The 18,629-nt window shown below is 43.6% G+C and overlaps 1 protein-coding gene across 5 annotated transcripts in view; it reads left to right on the forward strand.

The window, feature by feature from the left end:
- The window catches only part of LOC127003246 (protein stum homolog), a 45,020-nt gene extending 26,770 nt beyond the window's left edge, over positions 1-18,250 (forward strand). For all 5 annotated transcript variants that reach the window (XM_050869649.1, XM_050869650.1, XM_050869651.1 and 2 more), the window contains 3 exons: positions 8,930-9,074; positions 13,910-14,086; positions 17,245-18,250. In XM_050869649.1, the coding sequence (XP_050725606.1) occupies positions 8,930-9,074; positions 13,910-14,086; positions 17,245-17,306 (384 nt within the window). In that variant the 3' untranslated portion in view covers positions 17,307-18,250. The remainder of the gene's footprint in view (positions 1-8,929; positions 9,075-13,909; positions 14,087-17,244) is intronic.
- The last annotated feature ends 379 nt before the right edge of the window (positions 18,251-18,629 follow it).

Here is an 18,629-nt window from a genome sequence, read left to right on the forward strand (position 1 = left end):
TGACCCCTCCCGTGTGAGTCCACTGATCTGGACTTTGTAGAACCCAAATTACACAACGTTCAACTAGTCTTTATGTGCAGGAGCAGGGCCAGCGGGCTTTTGTATCATATCTTTTCTCCGTTTTTTTTCCTTCAAGCTGCCACCTGAAAAAAATAATGGATAAACAAATAAATAAACAGGTTCAGGTAGCCTACTCCTTATTTGTTTTGTTCTAGTCATCACAGTGTCTTCATTCTGTTGTCTGTTTTGTCAATGAAGAGTGATAAACGCTTAACAATCATATTTCGTTGTTTTTGTCGCTATTTCGAGTCCAAATTGATACTGAAGGAAACTGAGTTGTTTGTGTGTGTGTGTGTGTGAGAGAGAGAGAGAGAGAGAGAGAGAGAGAGAGAGAGAGAGAGAGAGAGAGAGAGAACATACATAGACAGTCACAGAGAGATAAAGCGTGAAAGATAAACATTCACTGTGAGCAAAGGTTTCCTGTTGACGGCATGCAGCAGCACCTTGTTCGGAGAAAGGATGCACAGAACGTTTGGTTTGGGGGGAAGGGTCAGCCGTGTGTGGGGCCGCCCTGTGAATATATTTATGAGGTGTCGGTTGGAGCAAGATCTATATAGGACCAATATAGATCCTGGGCTGGAGGCTGCTCTGTCACCGCTCGCCGTCGGCCCGGTAACAACAGACCAGCACCTCCGCCTCAAGTAAACGGTTAGCGACGAGCCACGAGTCTAGAGTTTTGACAAGAGGAAATTTTCGCTACCAGTCAAGAAGCAGCCATGGTGATGTTAGTAGTTATGGCGGCCGCTCCGGTGCCGGTGGTGTGTCTGTCCTCTGTCTCGCGCCAGTACAGCATTATGCTGCACCAACAGGCACAAGAGCTCGAGAACCTTCTCTGTGAGCCCAAGACGATGACGGCACGCATCTATGATTTTCTGGATCATTTCGACGCTCTGCACGACCAGACTTTCTCTTCAAGGTGGTCGCCGTCAACCGCTGTCCCCCATGCGAAAGCTTCTGCAGAACCTCTCACCTGGGCCTCCAGTCCGAAGAGTGCCGGCCGGCGTGGAGGAGCGCGTTGTCGTGGTGCACCACTGCGAGGACGGGGAGAAGTTTCAGGAGGTGAAGGTGACCACAATGCCTGCAGGTGCTCTTAATTTGGTCCCGTGTGCGTTTTGTAAGGTCTTATCTGGAGTCTCTAGATCCGAAATTACACAACGTTCTTTCGACTTTTCATTATATGCAGGAGCAGAGCCAGCGGGCTTTTGTATCTCCTTTTTTATCTTTTTTCTTTCTCTGCCCTTAAGCTGCCTCCTGGGAAAAAAGGATAACTAAACAAATAAATACATGACTAAATGAATAAACAGGTTCAGGTACTACTTATTTGTTTTGTGCTATATAGTCATCATAGTGTTTTCATTTTGTTATATGTTTCAGCGGTGAAGAGTGATAAACGCTTGATTAGCATATTTCGTTTTTTTTCTCTCACCATTTCGAATGCAAATTGACATTGAAGGAAACTGAAGTGTGCATGTGTGTGTGTGTGTGTGTGTGTGTGTGTGTGTGTGTGTGTGAGAGAGAGAGAGAGAGAGAGAGAGAGAGAGAGAGAGAGAGAGAGAGAGAGAGAGAGAGAGAGAGAGAGAGAGAGGAGGAGGAGGAGGAGGAGGAGGAGGAAGAAAATAATGAGGTGTGGTCCGATAAATCAATTGAAAGTATAAGAGGAAAAGAGGAAAGAGGAAGTCGATAATGAGAAAGAGGAAGAGCAACGATAATCTTACAAGTGGTGTTCGGAGAAAGAGGGAATCTGTTGAAGGGCTTCTTGGGGGGGGGAGAGGGGAGGGGGGGAGGGAAGGAGGGGGAAGGGGAAGGAGAGGGGGGGAAGGGGAAGGAGAGGGGAGGAGGGGGGAGGGGAAGGGGAATGGGGGTGAGGGGGAAGGGGAAGGAGAGGGGGGGAGGGGGAGGGGAAGGAGAGGGGGGGAGGGGGAGGGGAAGGAGAGGGGGGAGGGGGAGGGGAAGGAGAGTGGGGGGTGAGAGGGGAGGGGAAGGAGAGGGGGTGAGGGAGAGGGGAAGGAGAGGGGGTGAGGGGGAGGGGACGGAGAGGGGGTGAGGGGAAAGAGAGGGGGTGAGGAGGAGGGGAAGGAGAGGGAGGAGGGGGGGGGAAGGAGAGGGCAAGGGAGCAAGTTCAAGGCCTTCCACGTCTATTGATGACACGAAACTTGACAACGTAAACAAAGAATGCGTGAATGTTTTCCTGCTTGACTTTTTATCACCCTGAAAAAGAAGACTCGTGTACACAGCAGCTTAAATGAACCCTTTTTTTAATCCCTGTTCGTCGTTTCGTATTTGGTTACCTCTTGATATCCTCGCTTTCACAGACTTCACGTGTTTTCCTACTCGACTTTCTCACCAGGAAAAATTATAACTTGTATCCCCCTGTTAATCTTTTCCTGTTCATCCATTCCCTCTGATACTTTCCTTTTTCATAGTCTTCACTTTTTCCTCCTCTTATTTCGTCTTCTTCCTCCTCTTTTCCTGTCACCTATCCCTCATGGCACATTCTCCTTCGTCTATACTTTTTTTCTTTTCAAAACTTTCACTATTCGTCCATTCCTCTTCTTTCATTCCCTCTTAATACCTTCCTTTTTCATATTCTTCACTTTTTCATCGTTTAATTCTTCCACTTCCCTCTTTGCCCTATTCCATTACCTAACCCTTATGCCACAGTTTCCTCCCTCTCTACCTTTTTTTCTTATATCTTTCACTATTCGTCCATTCCTCTTCTTTAGTTCCCTCTTAATACCTTCCTTTTTCACAGTCTTCACTTTTTCCTCCTCTTATTTAGTCTTCCTCCTCCTTTCCCGATACCTAACCTTTTAGGCACAGTTTCCTTCCCCTCTCTACCTTTTTTTTCTTCTTATATCTTTCACTATTCGTCCATTCCTCTTCTTTAGTTCCCTCTTAATACCTCTCTTTTTCACAGTCTTCACTTTTCCACCTTTTATTTAGTCTTCTTCCTTCTCCTTTCCCGTTTCCTCCTCTCTACCTTCCCTCCCTTTCTCTCTCTTCTATTCCTCCTCATGGCACCGTTTCCTCCTCTCTACCTTCCCTCCCTTTCTCACTCTACTATACCTCCTCATGGCACCGTTTCCTCCTCTACCTTCCTCCCTTTCTCCTCTTCTATCCCTCCTCATGGCACTTTCCTCCTCTCTACCTTCCCTCCTTTCTCTCTCTTCCTTCCTCCTTTCACAGTTTCCTCCTCTCTACCTTCCCTCCCTTTCTCCCTCTTCTATCCCTCCTCATGGCACCGTTTCCTCCTCTCTACCTTCCCTCCCTTTCTCTCTCTTCTATTCCTCCTCATGGCACAGTTTCTTCCTCTCTACCTTCCCTCCCTTTCTCCTTCTTCTATCCCTCCTCATGGCACCGTTTCCTCCTCTTTACCTTCCCTCCCTTTCTCTCTCTCTTCTATCCCTCCTCATGGCACCGTTTCCTCCTCTCTACCTCCTCTCCCTTTCTCCCTACTGTCCCTCCTCATGGCAGTTTCCTCCTCTTTACCTTCCCTCCCTTTCTCCCTCTTCTATCCCTCCTCATTCCCGCAGTTTCCTCCTCTCTATATCCTCTCCCTTTCTCTCCCTCCCGTCCCTCCTCCCCTTCCCTTTGCCAACGTACAAATTCTCAAATCCTGGGAGTGGACCATTTTTTTCTTTTTTTACAGTAAAGGAAGCAGCTCAAGGGCAAAAACAATACAAAACAAACAAAAAAAGCCCGCTAGGCGCCGCTCCTGTAAAGAAAACAGAACGAGAGGCAAAAAAACAGAGAGGATCAAATCGAAAGCGGATGACAAAGACACATTCAGGACGCATTCGTGATTCAATAGCTCTGTTCCGTCACCGTCACTGTGCATGATAACTAACGGTGGCGCAAGAGAGACGAAACGTTGCACAAGATTTTTTTTCTTTTTTTACAGCAGAGGAGTCAGTTCAAGGGCATAAAAAAGGTGACAAATGTTAAAAAAAAAGCCCGATACTCACTGCTCCTTAAAAGAGTTAGAGGAGTGGCCGAAAGATGGGTCAATTTCGGAAGGAGAGGTGTCCGTTCCGTACGTTCGTTTCTGCTTCTCCTGAAAACGTTTAGTGCGCGGAAGTCTAGCAAGATAAAGATAATAAAGATAGTAAAGAGCCAAGATACAAAGGTCGGTATCCTCAGACATTTCCGCATCTCACATCAACCACTTTCAAAGGCCAAAACGGAGCACAGTCTGGTTCTAATGAGTGTTTATTTGGGTTCAAGGTGCAGATGAAAGGTCAGACCACCAGATGGGTCATAAAATTATACTCTTGAAAATGCTCAAAACTCCCACTAAAGCCTTGCAAAATACATGAACTCTGGCACTGAAATGTTTAACCCGTCCGCTGCGATTGGCACGGATTCGGCTTTCACTGGTAGCCTGGTAACATATAGTCCCAGGTCCTTCTCTGCCTCTGTGGTGGATAGTGGAGTGTTTCTCACGTGGTATTAGTGTGTTGGATATCCTCTCCCATGGTGCAGGACTTTACATTTTTCCTCATTGAATTGTAGCAGCCACTTTTTGTTCCATTCCTGTAGCTTGGTGATGTCTTCTTGTAGGAAATCCGCGGTCAAGGGGTTAAGAGTATGACCCTTCCAAATATTTCGGCGTCCAGGCACACACAAGGCTTTCGTAGGAGTTGGGGGCATTTGCATGGGGAGTTTTGTGACCCTGGTGGTAGGTTGACAAAGCTCTGTACCATGGGCGTGAAGAAACACTCATGATAACCCGATTAGTCTCCTTTTCGGCCTATAGAAAGTTGATGTGAGAGGCGGAAACATCTGACACTCGCATTATCAAACGTTTGTGGCTCTTGTTACGAACGTTTGCAGGGCCAGAGAGGAGGCACGTCGGGGAGTCATGAGTGTTTTTTTTCCGTTCACAGCGCGCAGGCCTTGCAAAACTACCACCAGGGTCAGGAAACTATCTATGGACACCCCAACAACATCTGCGAGAGCCTTTCGAAGTAAATGGACTAAGCCTTAATTAAAATTCGAAGTTTGATAATATGGACCTGAGAATGTGACCCTGGTGTTGTCCGGACGTTTTGTCTGTACGGAAGAAAAAAGTTGTCAACCCACCAATGAGTCAGGATGCAGCTTTCAAATCCAACGTTGGTAACACTGGAGGATATGGGTGATAGAAGGCGAATGATATCACAGGAAAGTTTTTATTTAGCAAAGAAAACTCCGAGAATATAAAAAGTAACGAACTGCTGTTTGAAATCTGAAAAAAAGATAAATTAATATACAAGAGCAAAACCCAGAGTGAAAAATGCTGCTTCTTCTTCTTCTTCTTCTTCTTCTTCTTCTGGCTGCATATCTGTACCTGACCTGCAGATAGGTCTCGGCTACAGCCTTGATCAGTAACACAAGATGATTAGTGAACGGATCACTGTCTAACATGTGTTGTGCCAGGCTGGAGAAGACAGCCCTCTCCTGGAACTCAGACAGTACCGTACAAGTGTTACAATGTTGTGCCAAGCATGTGTTGACAATTTTGCATATGGTTGGTCATATACTGTAAAACTTTCTCTCTGAATTTTCTTTCACACACAAGACAAATGGCAACAACTCTGGATGGAAAAGATAGGTGGCCTTTGTTTTCAACTGAGATAAATCAGTGAGTTGCATCCAGATGTTGGGTAAATAAAGCATTGCAGCACGACTCACACTTTAAAGATTTCTTTGGTTTTAAGCTGACAAATCCGGCAATATAGCCAACGATCTTGCCAGAGATGTTGCTAACACTTTGATCAAATAAACAATGTGCATTTGTCCTGTGCATCAGTCTTGTTTATAATAGTCATGCACGCTTGCTTGAACATCAGATATAAAAATGAATTAATAAATAACTTACTGGTGAAAAGTAATGGATGGATCAGATTTTTGTTCGCTTGTTCATTGCACCCAAATGCAACACAAGTAGTCGGCATTCCAGATCACACACGGAGCGACACTCCTGCCTTTATTACTCTCGCTGCACGAGAGCTCTGCTGAATTATAGACAGAGAGTATGTGTGTATCGACTAGGCTCAAGACCTGACACCCCTTATTAATTATCTGTCCTCACCCTGACCTCGGTTTTTCTCGACCTGAGTCATCATAGCCCAACCCATAAACAGACCTGACTCTCCCTATTAACTATGTGACCTCACCCCAACCCCACCTCTTGGACAGGGGACAAACATGCATTCCAACGTAGCGAAATACTTCCATGACGTGTTTCTTCACTACCCAGCAGTCGCTGCCTCGCCCTACGAAAAGATGGCCGACTGAAAGTTCGCTGGCATCAGCCCGAGCACCTCACGGCCTCTCCACCCTTTATACCTCCATGGGTGAGAGGGTGGAGACGGGGTGGAGGTTGTGAGATAGGGGTTAGGTGGGTGAATGGGGGAGTAGAGGAACGGGGAGGGGATTGAGGGGCTGGGGAGGGAGATTAGGGGTAGAGGGATATAAGGGTTTGATGTTGATAACTCTTGGGGAATAACATGATTCATTTCGCCGACAAACAAACCTACAAACTGACAGACTGACAGACAAATAGACAGACAGACAGACATTAAAACGAAAAAAAAATCACATCCTTCATCCTCACTAGACACATTATGCTAAACTTATCCCTTCGAAAAATGTTCACGCCCCTCTCTGAAAACAACACCAGGATTCGCAAACGAGGCTGATAGAGAAAAAAAAAATGCAAATCGAGTTATTCGCCAATGATTGTTTAGGAGAGTGTCAAAACAACTCTCCACCTGAAATTGACCTCTCTTTCAGCCACTCACCTTTACTTTCTTATACAGGAGCAGTGATTAGCGGGCTTTTTTTATAATTTACTTTTACCCTTGAATTCAACTGCTTCCTTTACCGAAAAAAAAGAGAAAATGAATAGAATTGAATCCCATCAACTCGGACCTGATAGCCTATTCTGCCCTCTCCGCATGTGACTCGCAAATCCTATGAATCGTTACTCTTTTGACCGATTTTGGTTGACATTGATAATCATGGAGTTGTCAATCTTCTATCCTTTTTCTCTACAACTCAATCCTTTAACCTAACAGTTCTTCCTCCTCCTCCCTCTCCTCCTCCTTCTCCTCCTCTTACTCTTCCTATTCTTTCTCCTCCACTTTCTCCTCTTTCTCCTCCTCCTCTTCACTTCCTCATTATTGCATCTCAGTTTAATAGAATGTTTTATTTATTTATTTATTTTTCATTATAGTACTTTGTTGTCAAGTGCTTCCGTTTCTCATGAAGTAAATCGAGGTTGAAAAAAAGTTAAGAAAAGTTTTAAGTAAAGGAAAAAAAAATTTAATCTAACTTTTTACTTATTTCAGTACTATGATGTTGAGTTTGTTTTTCCAATGATGTGAAGTTGAATCAAAGTAATACAATCTTTAATTAATAGCAAATAATCACTTTTGGGGGCATAAATAAAAACGGATATCATAGAATTCACTCCCATACTTTGCCTTCCGAACCTAAGCAGTGGCACGCAAATCCAATATCCTCGCGACCTTTCCAAGCTGACGGGATCCTTTTTACCTTATTTCCACCCAGCGTTTCCGCCCTCCCCACGAATCTCCTGCCAAATGATCCCCATTTCCCGTTCCTCCTTCCCTCTCCGCCCCCCACCCACAGAAAGGTGACCCCGTACAGATGGCTGACTAGGCTTTCCTCTCGGTCTTGTCTGTGTTTACTTGAGAAGGAGATGGGAAAGAGAGGAGAAGAACGGAGGAAAGGGGAGATGGAGAGAAAAGAAAGGGAAAGGGGAGGTCTGCGTTGTACGGGAGAAGGAGAAAGGAAGGAGAAGGGGAGAAAAGGAAGTAGAGAATGAATGGAAAGAAAAGGAAAGGGGAGAATGGATGAAGAGGAGAATGGGAAGAAAAGGAAAGGGGGATAAATGAAAATGGAAAAAAAGGAATTCGACTTTTTAAGATTAAAGGAAGGGAAAGAGAAAGGCAATTTTGGAGAAGGAGAGAAAAGAGAGAAAGAAGAGGGGAGAGGAGGAATTCAGCCTTTTAAAGATGAGAAGAATGGAAAGAAAATGGAAAACAGGGAGAAGAAAGAGTGAATAGGAAGAAGGAAGAAGGGAAAGGGAGGAAATCTGACTTTTGAAAGATAGAATCAAGAAGAAGGACAGAAAAGAAAGAGGGAAGGGGAGAAGAAGGGAAGGGAGGAAGAATGGAGGAAGGGGAGAGAAAGAAGGGAAAGAAAGTTTTTTCATGGTAGTTTTTTTCATATTTATTTTCCTATGGATCATCATGTATTATTTCTTCCCTCTTTCCCATTTTTTTTCTTTCTGGCAGTTCCTTCTTCGTTTTCTTCCTTCCTCCTATTCCTACCACTCAATATCTTACCCTGATAGTCTTTCCTCCTCCTCCTCCTCCTCCTCCTCCTCCGCCTCCTCCTTGTCAGTAACTCCATTCCAACATCCTCTTCCTCTTTCTTATTATCTTCTTCCTCTTCCTTCTCTTCCCGTTATATCTCCGTTCTGACAGACTCTTCCTCATTATTTTTACCTCCTCCTCTTCCTCCTCCTCCTTCCTTTCTTCCTCCTATCCTAAGGCCCTTCTTCCTCCTCTGCCTCCTCATTCTTATATTTTGTCCTAATCTTCAGTCCTTCCTCCTGCTCCTCCTCCTCTTCCTCCTCCTCCTCCTCCTCCTTCATTCCCTTCTACAGTAGTCTCACCCAAACGTTCTCTTCACCTCCTGCCTTTCCTCCTCCTCCTCCTCCCCCTCCTCCCCCTCCTCTTCCCCTTCCTCTTTCTTTCCCCACATCCTGCAACTCATCTTCCTCGTCTTCCTCATCCTCCTCCTCCCTCACCCCCTCCTGCAGTAGCCTCACCCCGGACGTTTCCCTCTCCCCCAGGTGATGATCGACACCCCCGACGGCGTGCAGGAGCTGGAGATCATGGAGAGCAAGGATCGGCACGGCAGCTTCCGGAAGGCCGTGCCCGCGCTGCCCATGCCCCTCGCCGCCCTCTGCCTCATCCTCAGCTTCGTGCCCGGCCTAGGTGGGTGTGGGGGGGGAGGGGAGGGGAGGAAGAGGAGGGGAGGGGAGGGGAGGAAGAGGAGGGGAGGGAAGTGGAGGATAGTGAAGGAAGGAAGGGAGGGAGTAAGGTCGGTACGTAGGTAGGAAGGAAGGTTGGAAGGAGGATAGGAAGGAAGGAAGGAAAAGGGAATGTATAAAGCAAGGAAGGAAGGAAGGGGGGAAGGAAGGAAGGAAGGGAGGGTGTAAGTTCGGTAGGTAGGAAGGTAGGAAGGTAGGTTGGAAGGAGGATAGGAAGGAAGGAAGGAGGGAAGGGAGGAAGGAAGGACGGAAGGAAGGAAGGAAGGAATGGAGAAGGAAGGAAGATGATAGAAATGAATGAATGAAGGAAGGAAGGAAAATGATAATGAATAAATGAAGGAAGAAAAAAAAGGAAGACAAGAAGGAAGGAAGGAAAGGAGAAGAAAAGTATAGAAGAAAGAAGGAATGGAGGAAGGAAGGAAGAAAGGAAAGAAGGAAGGAAGGAAGAGAGGAAGGAAGGAAGGAAGGAATGGAGAAAGGAAGGAAGAAAGGCAGAAAAGAAGGAAGGAAAAGGAAGAAAGGAAGATAGGAAGGAAGGAAAGAAGGAAGGAAGAAAGGGAGAAAGAAAGAAACGAGGGTGGGGAGGAAGGAAAGAAGGGGTATATATTTATTTCTATAGTAAAGAAGGAAGCTCGAGGATAAAAAAAAAAAAAAAGTTCCCGTGTGTTTGTGTTTGTAAGAAGGGAAGGAAAATGGAGGTGTTTGTGTGAACTGGGTGATGTTTTTTTTTCTTTTTGAGAGAGAGAGAGAGAGAGAGAGAGAGAGAGAGAGAGAGAGAGAGAGAGAGAGCATCTGATCGAACATTCATCCAGGTGTGTGTGGGAAGATAATTACAGGTGAGATATGCAGGTGTTCTCACATGCTAATGACCTCCCTCGTATTTGAACCAACGAACCTTTCACACCTGCATGCACGTAACTATACATGGCTGAAACAAATAAAGGAAGAAAAAATAAATAAATAAATAAAATTCTACTCAAGCTCATTCCTATACTGTCCAAACCCCTTATGCAAGAGTTAACCAGCATCGTCACTCTTTCATCCCTTACACTGGTAAATTCTGGAGCAGCCTTCCTTCGTCTATATTTCCTAGTGCCTATGACTTGAACTCTTCCAAGAGGAGTGTATCAAGACACCTCTCCACCCGAAATTGACCTCTCTTTTGGCCACTCTTTACATTTGTCTTTGTGGGAACAGCGGTTAGCGGGCTTTTTTTTACACCTTTTTTTGTTGCCGTTGAGCTGATTTCTTAGCTGTAAAAAAATACAAATAATAAACAAACAAACAGGTAAAGGAAAAAAACACTAGCAAAAAAGTAAACCAGTAAAAAGACTGAAAAAAGGAAGGAAACAAGAAAAAAAAACTTAATCGGTAACTCATAAAAAAAAGTTAATACATAAGTGAATAAATGCGAGTAAATTGATTGGAAAACGAGTAAGGATATAAATTAAATAGATAGATAGATAGATAGATAGATAGATAGATAGATAGATAGATAGATAAACAGAAAGCTACATACATACATACATACATACATATGTACATACATACATACATACATACATACATTCATTCATACAAACATACATAGATATATACATACATTCATAAATAGATAGCTAGATACGAGTACACACAACACACAATATTTCCCAAAAATTTCAAATTCAATATGGTTACACATAACATTGCCTCGGAGTCCCCACCCGGGGGGGGGGGACCATAAATTCGCCCAGAGAGGACTCCCCTTTTGGCTATCGACCCGAGAGGTGTCCTGGTAACTCCTCAAACTTCTTCTTTACCAACTTTTGCAACATTCGCGGTCTTCGTTCTAATTTCCCTTCTATGGAAAACCATCTCTCCTCCTCTAAACCTCACCTTCTCTACCTCACCGAAACAGGTCTCGGGGGCTACTGACAGCAATCTCTACTCTGCTCCCTCCTACTATTTCTATCCTAAATTTCAATCGAAAGTTGGATGTTGCGCCTACGACATCACTTGGTCTCATGCCCACGACCTTGACTCTTCAGAATTTTCCACCTTCTGGCTAAGACTTCATTGTCACTTTATTACTAAATACATCTGTGTTGTTATCTCTCACCTAACTCTACTAACTATGTAAAATTCTTTGACTATTTAAATTCCAAAGTGGAGCACATCTTGACCCACTCTTCCTTCGCTGAAATCTCCATACTAGGAAATTTCAATGTTCACCACCAGCTTTGGCTTTCATCCTCTTTCAATGACCAGCCTGGTGAACAAGCCTACAACTTTGCAATCCTCAATCCTAGAACAGTTGGTTCAGCTCCCTACTCGTATTCCCGACCGTCTTGGAGAAACGCCCAACATGCTAGATCTCTTCCTAACCTCTAATCCTTCTGCTTATTCTGTCAATCTGTTCTCTCCGTTGGGCTCCTCCGATCACAACCTTATTTCTGTATCCTGTCCTATCGCTCCTGTACGCCAGTTCTTCTCCCCCGCATAGTTGCTATCTATATACAGGGGCCTTGTTCACCCTCGTATGGAGTATGCATCTCACGTGTGAGGGGGCTCCACTCACACAGCTCTTCTGGACAGAGTTGACTCAGTAGAGTCTGAGGCTGGTGTTATATGACACACTCGCTTCTCATATCAACTATTTCTAAAGGTCAACGAGGGGGTCAATCGGGTTCTAATGAGTGTTTCTTTAGATTCAGGGTACAGAAAAAGGGTCAGACTACCACCAGGGTCATAAAGCTACTGGAAATTTCCCAAACTCCTATGAAAGCCTAGTCAAATAGGTGACCTTTGGCGACGGAATGTCTAGTAATACGGCCCTAAGGCTCTTATTCTCATCAACTCCCCTCCTCTTACTGATAGTCTTTTACTTCTTAAATTCCGCCGCCATGTTGCCTCTCTTTCTATCTTCTATCGATGTTTTCATGCTGACTGCTCTTCTGAACTTGTTAACTGCATGCCTCCCCCCTTCCCGCGGCCCCGCTGCACACGACTTTTTACTGAAGTTCTTTCCTATACTGTCCAAATCCCTTATGCACGAGTTAACCAGCATCTTCAATCTTTCATCCCTCACGCTGGTAAACTCTGGAACAGTCTTCCTTCATCTGTATTTCCTCCTGCCTACGACTTGAACTCTTTCAAGAGGAGAGTATCAGGACACCTCTCCTCCCGAAATTGACCTCTCTTTCGGCCACTCCTCTGAACGCTTTTCTATAGGAGCAGTGTGTAGCGGGCTTGTTTTCGTTATTGTTTCCTTATTTTTTGCCCTTGAGCTGTTTCCTTTGCTGTAAAAAAAAAATATATATATATATATATATATATATATATATATATATATATATATATATAGATATATAGATAGATAGATAGATAGATAGATAGATAGAGAGAGAGATAGAGAGAGAGAGAGAGAGAGAGAGAGAGAGAGAGAGAGAGAGAGAGAGAGAGAGAGAGAGAGAGAGAGAGAGAGAGAGAGAGAGAGAGAGATCATTATATCAATGAATAAATAGATAAATAAATAGACAGTTAGAGAGAGAGATAGAAAGATAAACAAAAAGATAGATATACTAACAGAGAAACAGATAAACAGCTTGACAGAAAGATAGTCAAGCAATCGAAAGCAATCAGACCTCGATCAGCATCCACGATGATGATGATCAAGGATGCACCTGGACACACCATATCTAGCTACAGCCGGAACACCAGCTAGAAGACTTGTGTGAAGAAATATTCAGTAATTCAATCTATCTATCTATCTATCTATCTATCTATCCATTTATCTATCTATCTATCTATCTATCTATCTATCTATCTATCTATCTATCTATCTATCTATCTATCTATCTATCTATCTATCTATCTATCTATCTATCCATCTATCTATCTATCTATCTATCTATCTATCTATCTATCTATCTATCTAGAGAGAGAGAGAGAGAGAGAGAGAGAGAGAGAGAGAGAGAGAGAGAGAGAGAGAGTTCTTAAATGAAAACCACAGTAAACTATTAACCAATACATGTTTTTTTTTTTAATAGAGTATTATAAATGAAGAGTTGAGAAATATAAAGGTAAGAAGGGAATGCAACAAGTTAGAGATGAGGGTGTAGGCAGCACGATGACTCCTATTTTTTTTTCTTTTTTACAACAAAGGAGGCAGCTCAAGGGCACACAAAAAAGGAAACAATGATATAAAAAAAAATCTTGCTACTCGCTGCTCCTAAAAAAAGAATCATAAGAGGTGGCCGAAAGAGAGGTCAATTTCGGGAGGAGCGGTGTCCTGATACCCTTCTCTTCAAAGAGTTCAAGTCGTAGGCAGATTGTTCCAGAGTTTACCAGCGTGAGGAATGAAAGAGTGAAGATGCTGGTTAACTCTTGCATAAGGGGTTTGGACAGTATAGGGATGAGCATGAGTAGAAAGTCGTGTGCAGCGGGGCCGCGGGAGGGGGGGAGGCATGCAGTTAGCAAGTTCGGAAGAGCAGTCAGCGTGGAAATATCGATAGAAGATAGAAAGAGAGGCAACATCGCGACGGAATTTAAGAGGTAGAAGGCTATCAGTAGGAGGAGGAGAGCTGATGAGACGAAGAGCCTTAGACTCCACTCTGTCCAGAAGAGCTGTGTGAGTGGATGTAAAATACCTAAGAGTCCCGATTCCGGCCGATCATTTTTTTACAGCTCCGGCCGGAACCGGAACTTCATAAAAACTGAGGTTCCGGCCGGAAGTAACCGATGATAATAATGATGACGATAACGATGACGATGATAATGATGATGACGGTGACCCAGGTACTTTCGTGGCGGGCCTGGCGGTGCTGTGCTGCGGCTACACGACGGAAAACCCCAGCAGGGTGAGCGGCGCCTGCTGGAACCTGCTGGCGGCCCTGCTCATGGTCGTGCTGGCGCCGATCCTCGTGGGGCTCATCTGGTCCGTGCAGCGCGGCGTGATCATCCTGCAGGAGTCCAGTGAGTAGTGGGGGCGAGGAAGGGAGGAAGGGAGGGAGGAAGGGAAGGAGGAAGGAAGGAAGGGAGTGAAGGAAGGAAGTATGAATAATGGAAATAGTGTATATAGGAAAACAATGAACAGTGAATGAATGAATGGAGAAAGGAAGGAAGAGAGGAAGGGAAGAAGGGAAGGAAGGTTGTGAAGGAAGAAATTAGGTATAGGAGAGAAGTAGAAAGAATGGAAGTACGAATGAAAAAAGGAGAGGGGGAAGGAGTGGGGGAATGAAAGAAGGAATGGAGGAATGAAAGAGAGTGGGGGAAAAAAGTAGGAAGAGTGGAAGTGCGCATGAAGGAAGGAAAGAAGGAATGGAGGAAGAAAGGAAGGATGGAGGAAGGAAGAAAGGGAGGAGGGAAGGATGGGAGGAATGAAGGAGAGTAGGATAGCAAGAGAGAAGTAAGAAGAATGGGAATACGAATGAAAGAAGGAAGGACGGAAAGAGGGAAGAAAGGAAGGAAGGAAGGATAAATGGAAGAAAGGAAGGAAGGAAGGATAAATAGAAGAAAGGAAGGAAGGAAGGATAAATAGAAGAAAGGAAGGAAGGAAGGATAAATGTCAGGAAGGAAGGAAGGAAGGATAAATGGAAGAAAGGAAGGAAGGAAGGAAGTAGGAGAGAAGTAGGAAGAATGGAAGATCGAATGAAAGAAGGAAAGGGGGAAGGAAGGAAGGAAGAGAGGAAGAGAGGAAGGAAGACTGTGAAGAAGGAATCGAGCGTAAGAAAAATTGAAGTATGGGAAGACAATGAACAATGGATAAAGGAAGGAAGGAAGGAAGGAAGGAAGGAAGGAAGAATGGAAGAAATGAAAGGAGAGGAGGAAAGAAGGAAGGAGAGGGGGAGGAAGATTATGTAGGAAGGAATGGAGTGTAGGAGAAAAGTAGGAAGAATGGAAATACGAAAGAAGGAAGGAAGGATGGGAGAAATGAATGAATGAAGGAAGGAAAGGAAGGAGTGTTAAGATTATATTGATTTTTTATTTAATTATTTATTTATTTATTTATTTTTATTATTATTATTATTATTATTATTTTTTTTTTTTTTTTTTTTGCTCAGTTTAGTTGTTGGGTTGGTGTTGGTCTCTCCACATTTTCCTTTATTTTCTTAACACAGCAAGTCAAAAATTTATTCCCGGGATGTGTTGTTTTATCTATACTTTCCTTTCTTTTTATTTTAACATCGAGACACAAATTTAGCCATCGATTTGTGTTGCTGTATCTCCACTTTTCCTTCGCTTTTTTTTTCAACAATATACACATTATACACAAATTTAGTCCCTGTGTTGTGTTGCATTCATCCTTTCTTCTATCAACATCACGAGTCAATTATTTGATTAGTTGATTATTTGAGGACTTATAAATTACCGTCGCATTTGTACAAGAGGAGAATGGTCAGAACTTACTGTTAATTATGATCTACAAACCAATATATAAAGGAAAAGTTTAGGACCGCATTCTTATACATTTCATCTCTCATAACATCAATTCCCAGAGGCCGAAAAGAAGATCAGTCTGGTTCTAATTAGGTTCATGATACAGGAGAAGGGTCACACTACCACCAGGGTCATAAAACTATCCCTGGAAACGCCCAAAATTAGGTTCATGATACAGGAGAAGGGTCACACTACCACCAGGGTCATAAAACTATCCCTGGAAACGCCCAAAATTAGGTTCATGATACAGGAGAAGGGTCACACTACCACCAGGGTCATAAAACTACCCCTGGAAACGCCCAAAATTAGGTTCATGATACAGGAGAAGGGTCACACTACCACCAGGGTCATAAAACTATCCCTGGAAACGCCCAAAATTAGGTTCATGATGCAGGAGAAGGGTCACACTACCACCAGGGTCATAAAACTATCCCTGGAAACGCCCCAAATTAGGTTCATGATGCAGGAGAAGGGTCACACTACCACCAGGGTCATAAAACTATCCCTGGAAACGCCCAAAATTAGGTTCATGATGCAGGAGAAGGGTCACACTACCACCAAGGTCATAAAAATATCCCTGGAAACGCCCAATATTAGGTTCATGATACAGGAGAAGGGTCACACTACCACCAGGGTCATAAAACTATCCCTGGAAACGCCCAAAATTAGGTTCATGATGCAGGAGAAGGGTCACACTACCACCAGGGTCATAAAACTATCCCTGGAAACGCCCAATATTAGGTTCATGATGCAGGAGAAGGGTCACACTACCACCAGGGTCATAAAACTATCCCTGGAAACGCCCAATATTAGGTTCATGATACAGGAGAAGGGTCACACTACCACCAGGGTCATAAAACTATCCCTGGAAACGCCCAATATTAGGTTCATGATACAGGAGAAGGGTCACACTACCACCAGGGTCATAAAACTATCCCTGGAAACGCTCAAAACACCTACGAAAGTCTTGTCAAATGTGTGTGTCCCTGGCCCCGAGAGGTTTAAAAATATGACCCTCAGTTACAGGCGGGACGGTAAGGGATACACAGCCGAGTTCCGACGTAACTTTCCGCGGAGAACAGTTTAATACTTCACAAAGCCTCTTCCTCCGCGGCTCACAAACTTCCCTTCCCCCTTGGTGTTGCTCCGGGGGATGTTTATTAATTAATTTATTTTCTTTTTCTCCTGGCATATTTCAGGCTTACGTACCCTCTCTAAAAACATGGGATGATAAGATGCCTGTTTCGTTACCTCTCAGAGACTTCGGTAACTTTTTTTTTCTGTTGATTGATTGATTGATAGTTTATTGTTGCAAGTAAACAACAAAGGAGGAGGGAGGTATTGAGGGTAGCACTTTCCTATTAGACCGACCAGTGGTATCGCATTTTTAGAACCCTTTATGTCTCGATACTTTGGGAGCAGAGGCTTTCTTTCTTTCTTTCTTTCTTTCTTTCGTTTTACCCTTGACTTGCCTCCTTTGCTGAGAAAAATCTAATCTCAATAAACTCCTTCACTCCACAAACACCTAATTTATCCGAGCAATGAACACAACAAACAACACTATTTGCAATCACGTCCTCATTAACTCATAGCCTAGTTAACGTGTTTTTCTGCCTCGTCCTCGTGTTAGCCTATCATTACATTTATTTTTTATTCCGTTGTTGATTATATTATTTTCCTCTTTTATCTTGCAGTGAAGGAGAACATAGCAGACCGTGAGGCCAAGGCAAAGGCGGAGGAGGAGGGGACGGCGTAAAGAAAGAGGAAGAAGAGATAGAAAGAGAAAAGGAAGAAGGCGAATGGGAGAAAGACAGAGAAGAACCCACACACCCTCTTCTCTGGGCAGCTGTGGATCGTCATCATCAGCAGTCAGTCACCTTCAGCGCCTCCAACGGGACACGGGGGGATGATGTTCTTTTCTTTAATCCTTCTCCCATGTCAACACCAAGCTCAGGGCATCTCCAGAGCATCTAAAAAAAACATTAGAAAATACAAAAAAAAAGTTGTGCCATTAAAACTCAGTAATACCTGTAATGATTCACCTTAGCCTCATTAACTCACTCATTTCCCCTTGATCCACTACTATTATTACTATTATTACTATTACTACTATTATTATCACGTCGTAACCTCATGTATTAGTTATTATTATCGTTCCTCCCATTACCTCTTTTTTTAACTAGTTTCAATGTTATTCTTAAGGTTTTGATTTGTCTTTTGTTCGTATTTCCGACACCCGAATTCATACACATCCATTATTATTATTATTATTATCACCCAGCAAACACTGATATTATGGCGGTAAAGAACGGAGCTGTGTCACGAAGGCTTGTCTGTGTCTTGCTAATATACAGACGAAAATAGAAAGGAAGAAAGGAAGGAAGAAAGGAAACTCGTATTGAAAGGAATGGAGTGTAGGAGGGAAGTAGGAATAATGGAAGAGGAGTAGGAAGGCAATGAGCGGTGAAGGAAGGAAGGAAGGGAGGAAGGAAGAAAGGAAGAGAGGACGGAAGTAAGAGAGAAAAATCGTGTGGAAGGAATGGAGTGTTAGAGAGAAGTAGGAAGAAAGGAAGGAGTACAGGAAGGCAATGGACGGTGAAGGATAAGAAAGAAAGGAAGAATGGAAGGAAAAGAGGAAGACTGTGTTGGAAGGAGTAGAGTGTAGGAGATAAATAGAAAGGACTAAAGGAGTATGGGAAGGCAATAAACAGTGAAGGATAAGAAAGAAAGGAAGAATGGAAGGAAAAGAGGAAGATTGTGTTGGAAGGAGTAGAGTGCAGGAAATAAATAGAAAGGATTGAAGGAGTATGGGAAGGCAATAAACAGTGAAGGAAGGAAGGAAGGAAGAATAGAAGGAAAAGAGGAAAATTGTGTTGGAAGGAATGGACTGAAGGAGAAAAATAGAAAGAATTGCAGTTGTACAGGAAGACAATAAATGATGAAGGAAGGATAAAAGGAAGGAAAGAAGGAAGAAAGATTGCACTGGAAGGGATGAAATGCAGGAGAGAAAAGGGAAGAATAGAAGTAGTAGAGGAAGACAATGAACGGTGGAGAAAGAAAGGAAGGAAGGAAGGGAGGA

The sequence above is a fragment of the Eriocheir sinensis genome, chromosome 25 (assembly GCF_024679095.1).
Source record: "Eriocheir sinensis breed Jianghai 21 chromosome 25, ASM2467909v1, whole genome shotgun sequence".
Lineage (NCBI taxonomy): Eukaryota > Metazoa > Arthropoda > Malacostraca > Decapoda > Varunidae > Eriocheir > Eriocheir sinensis.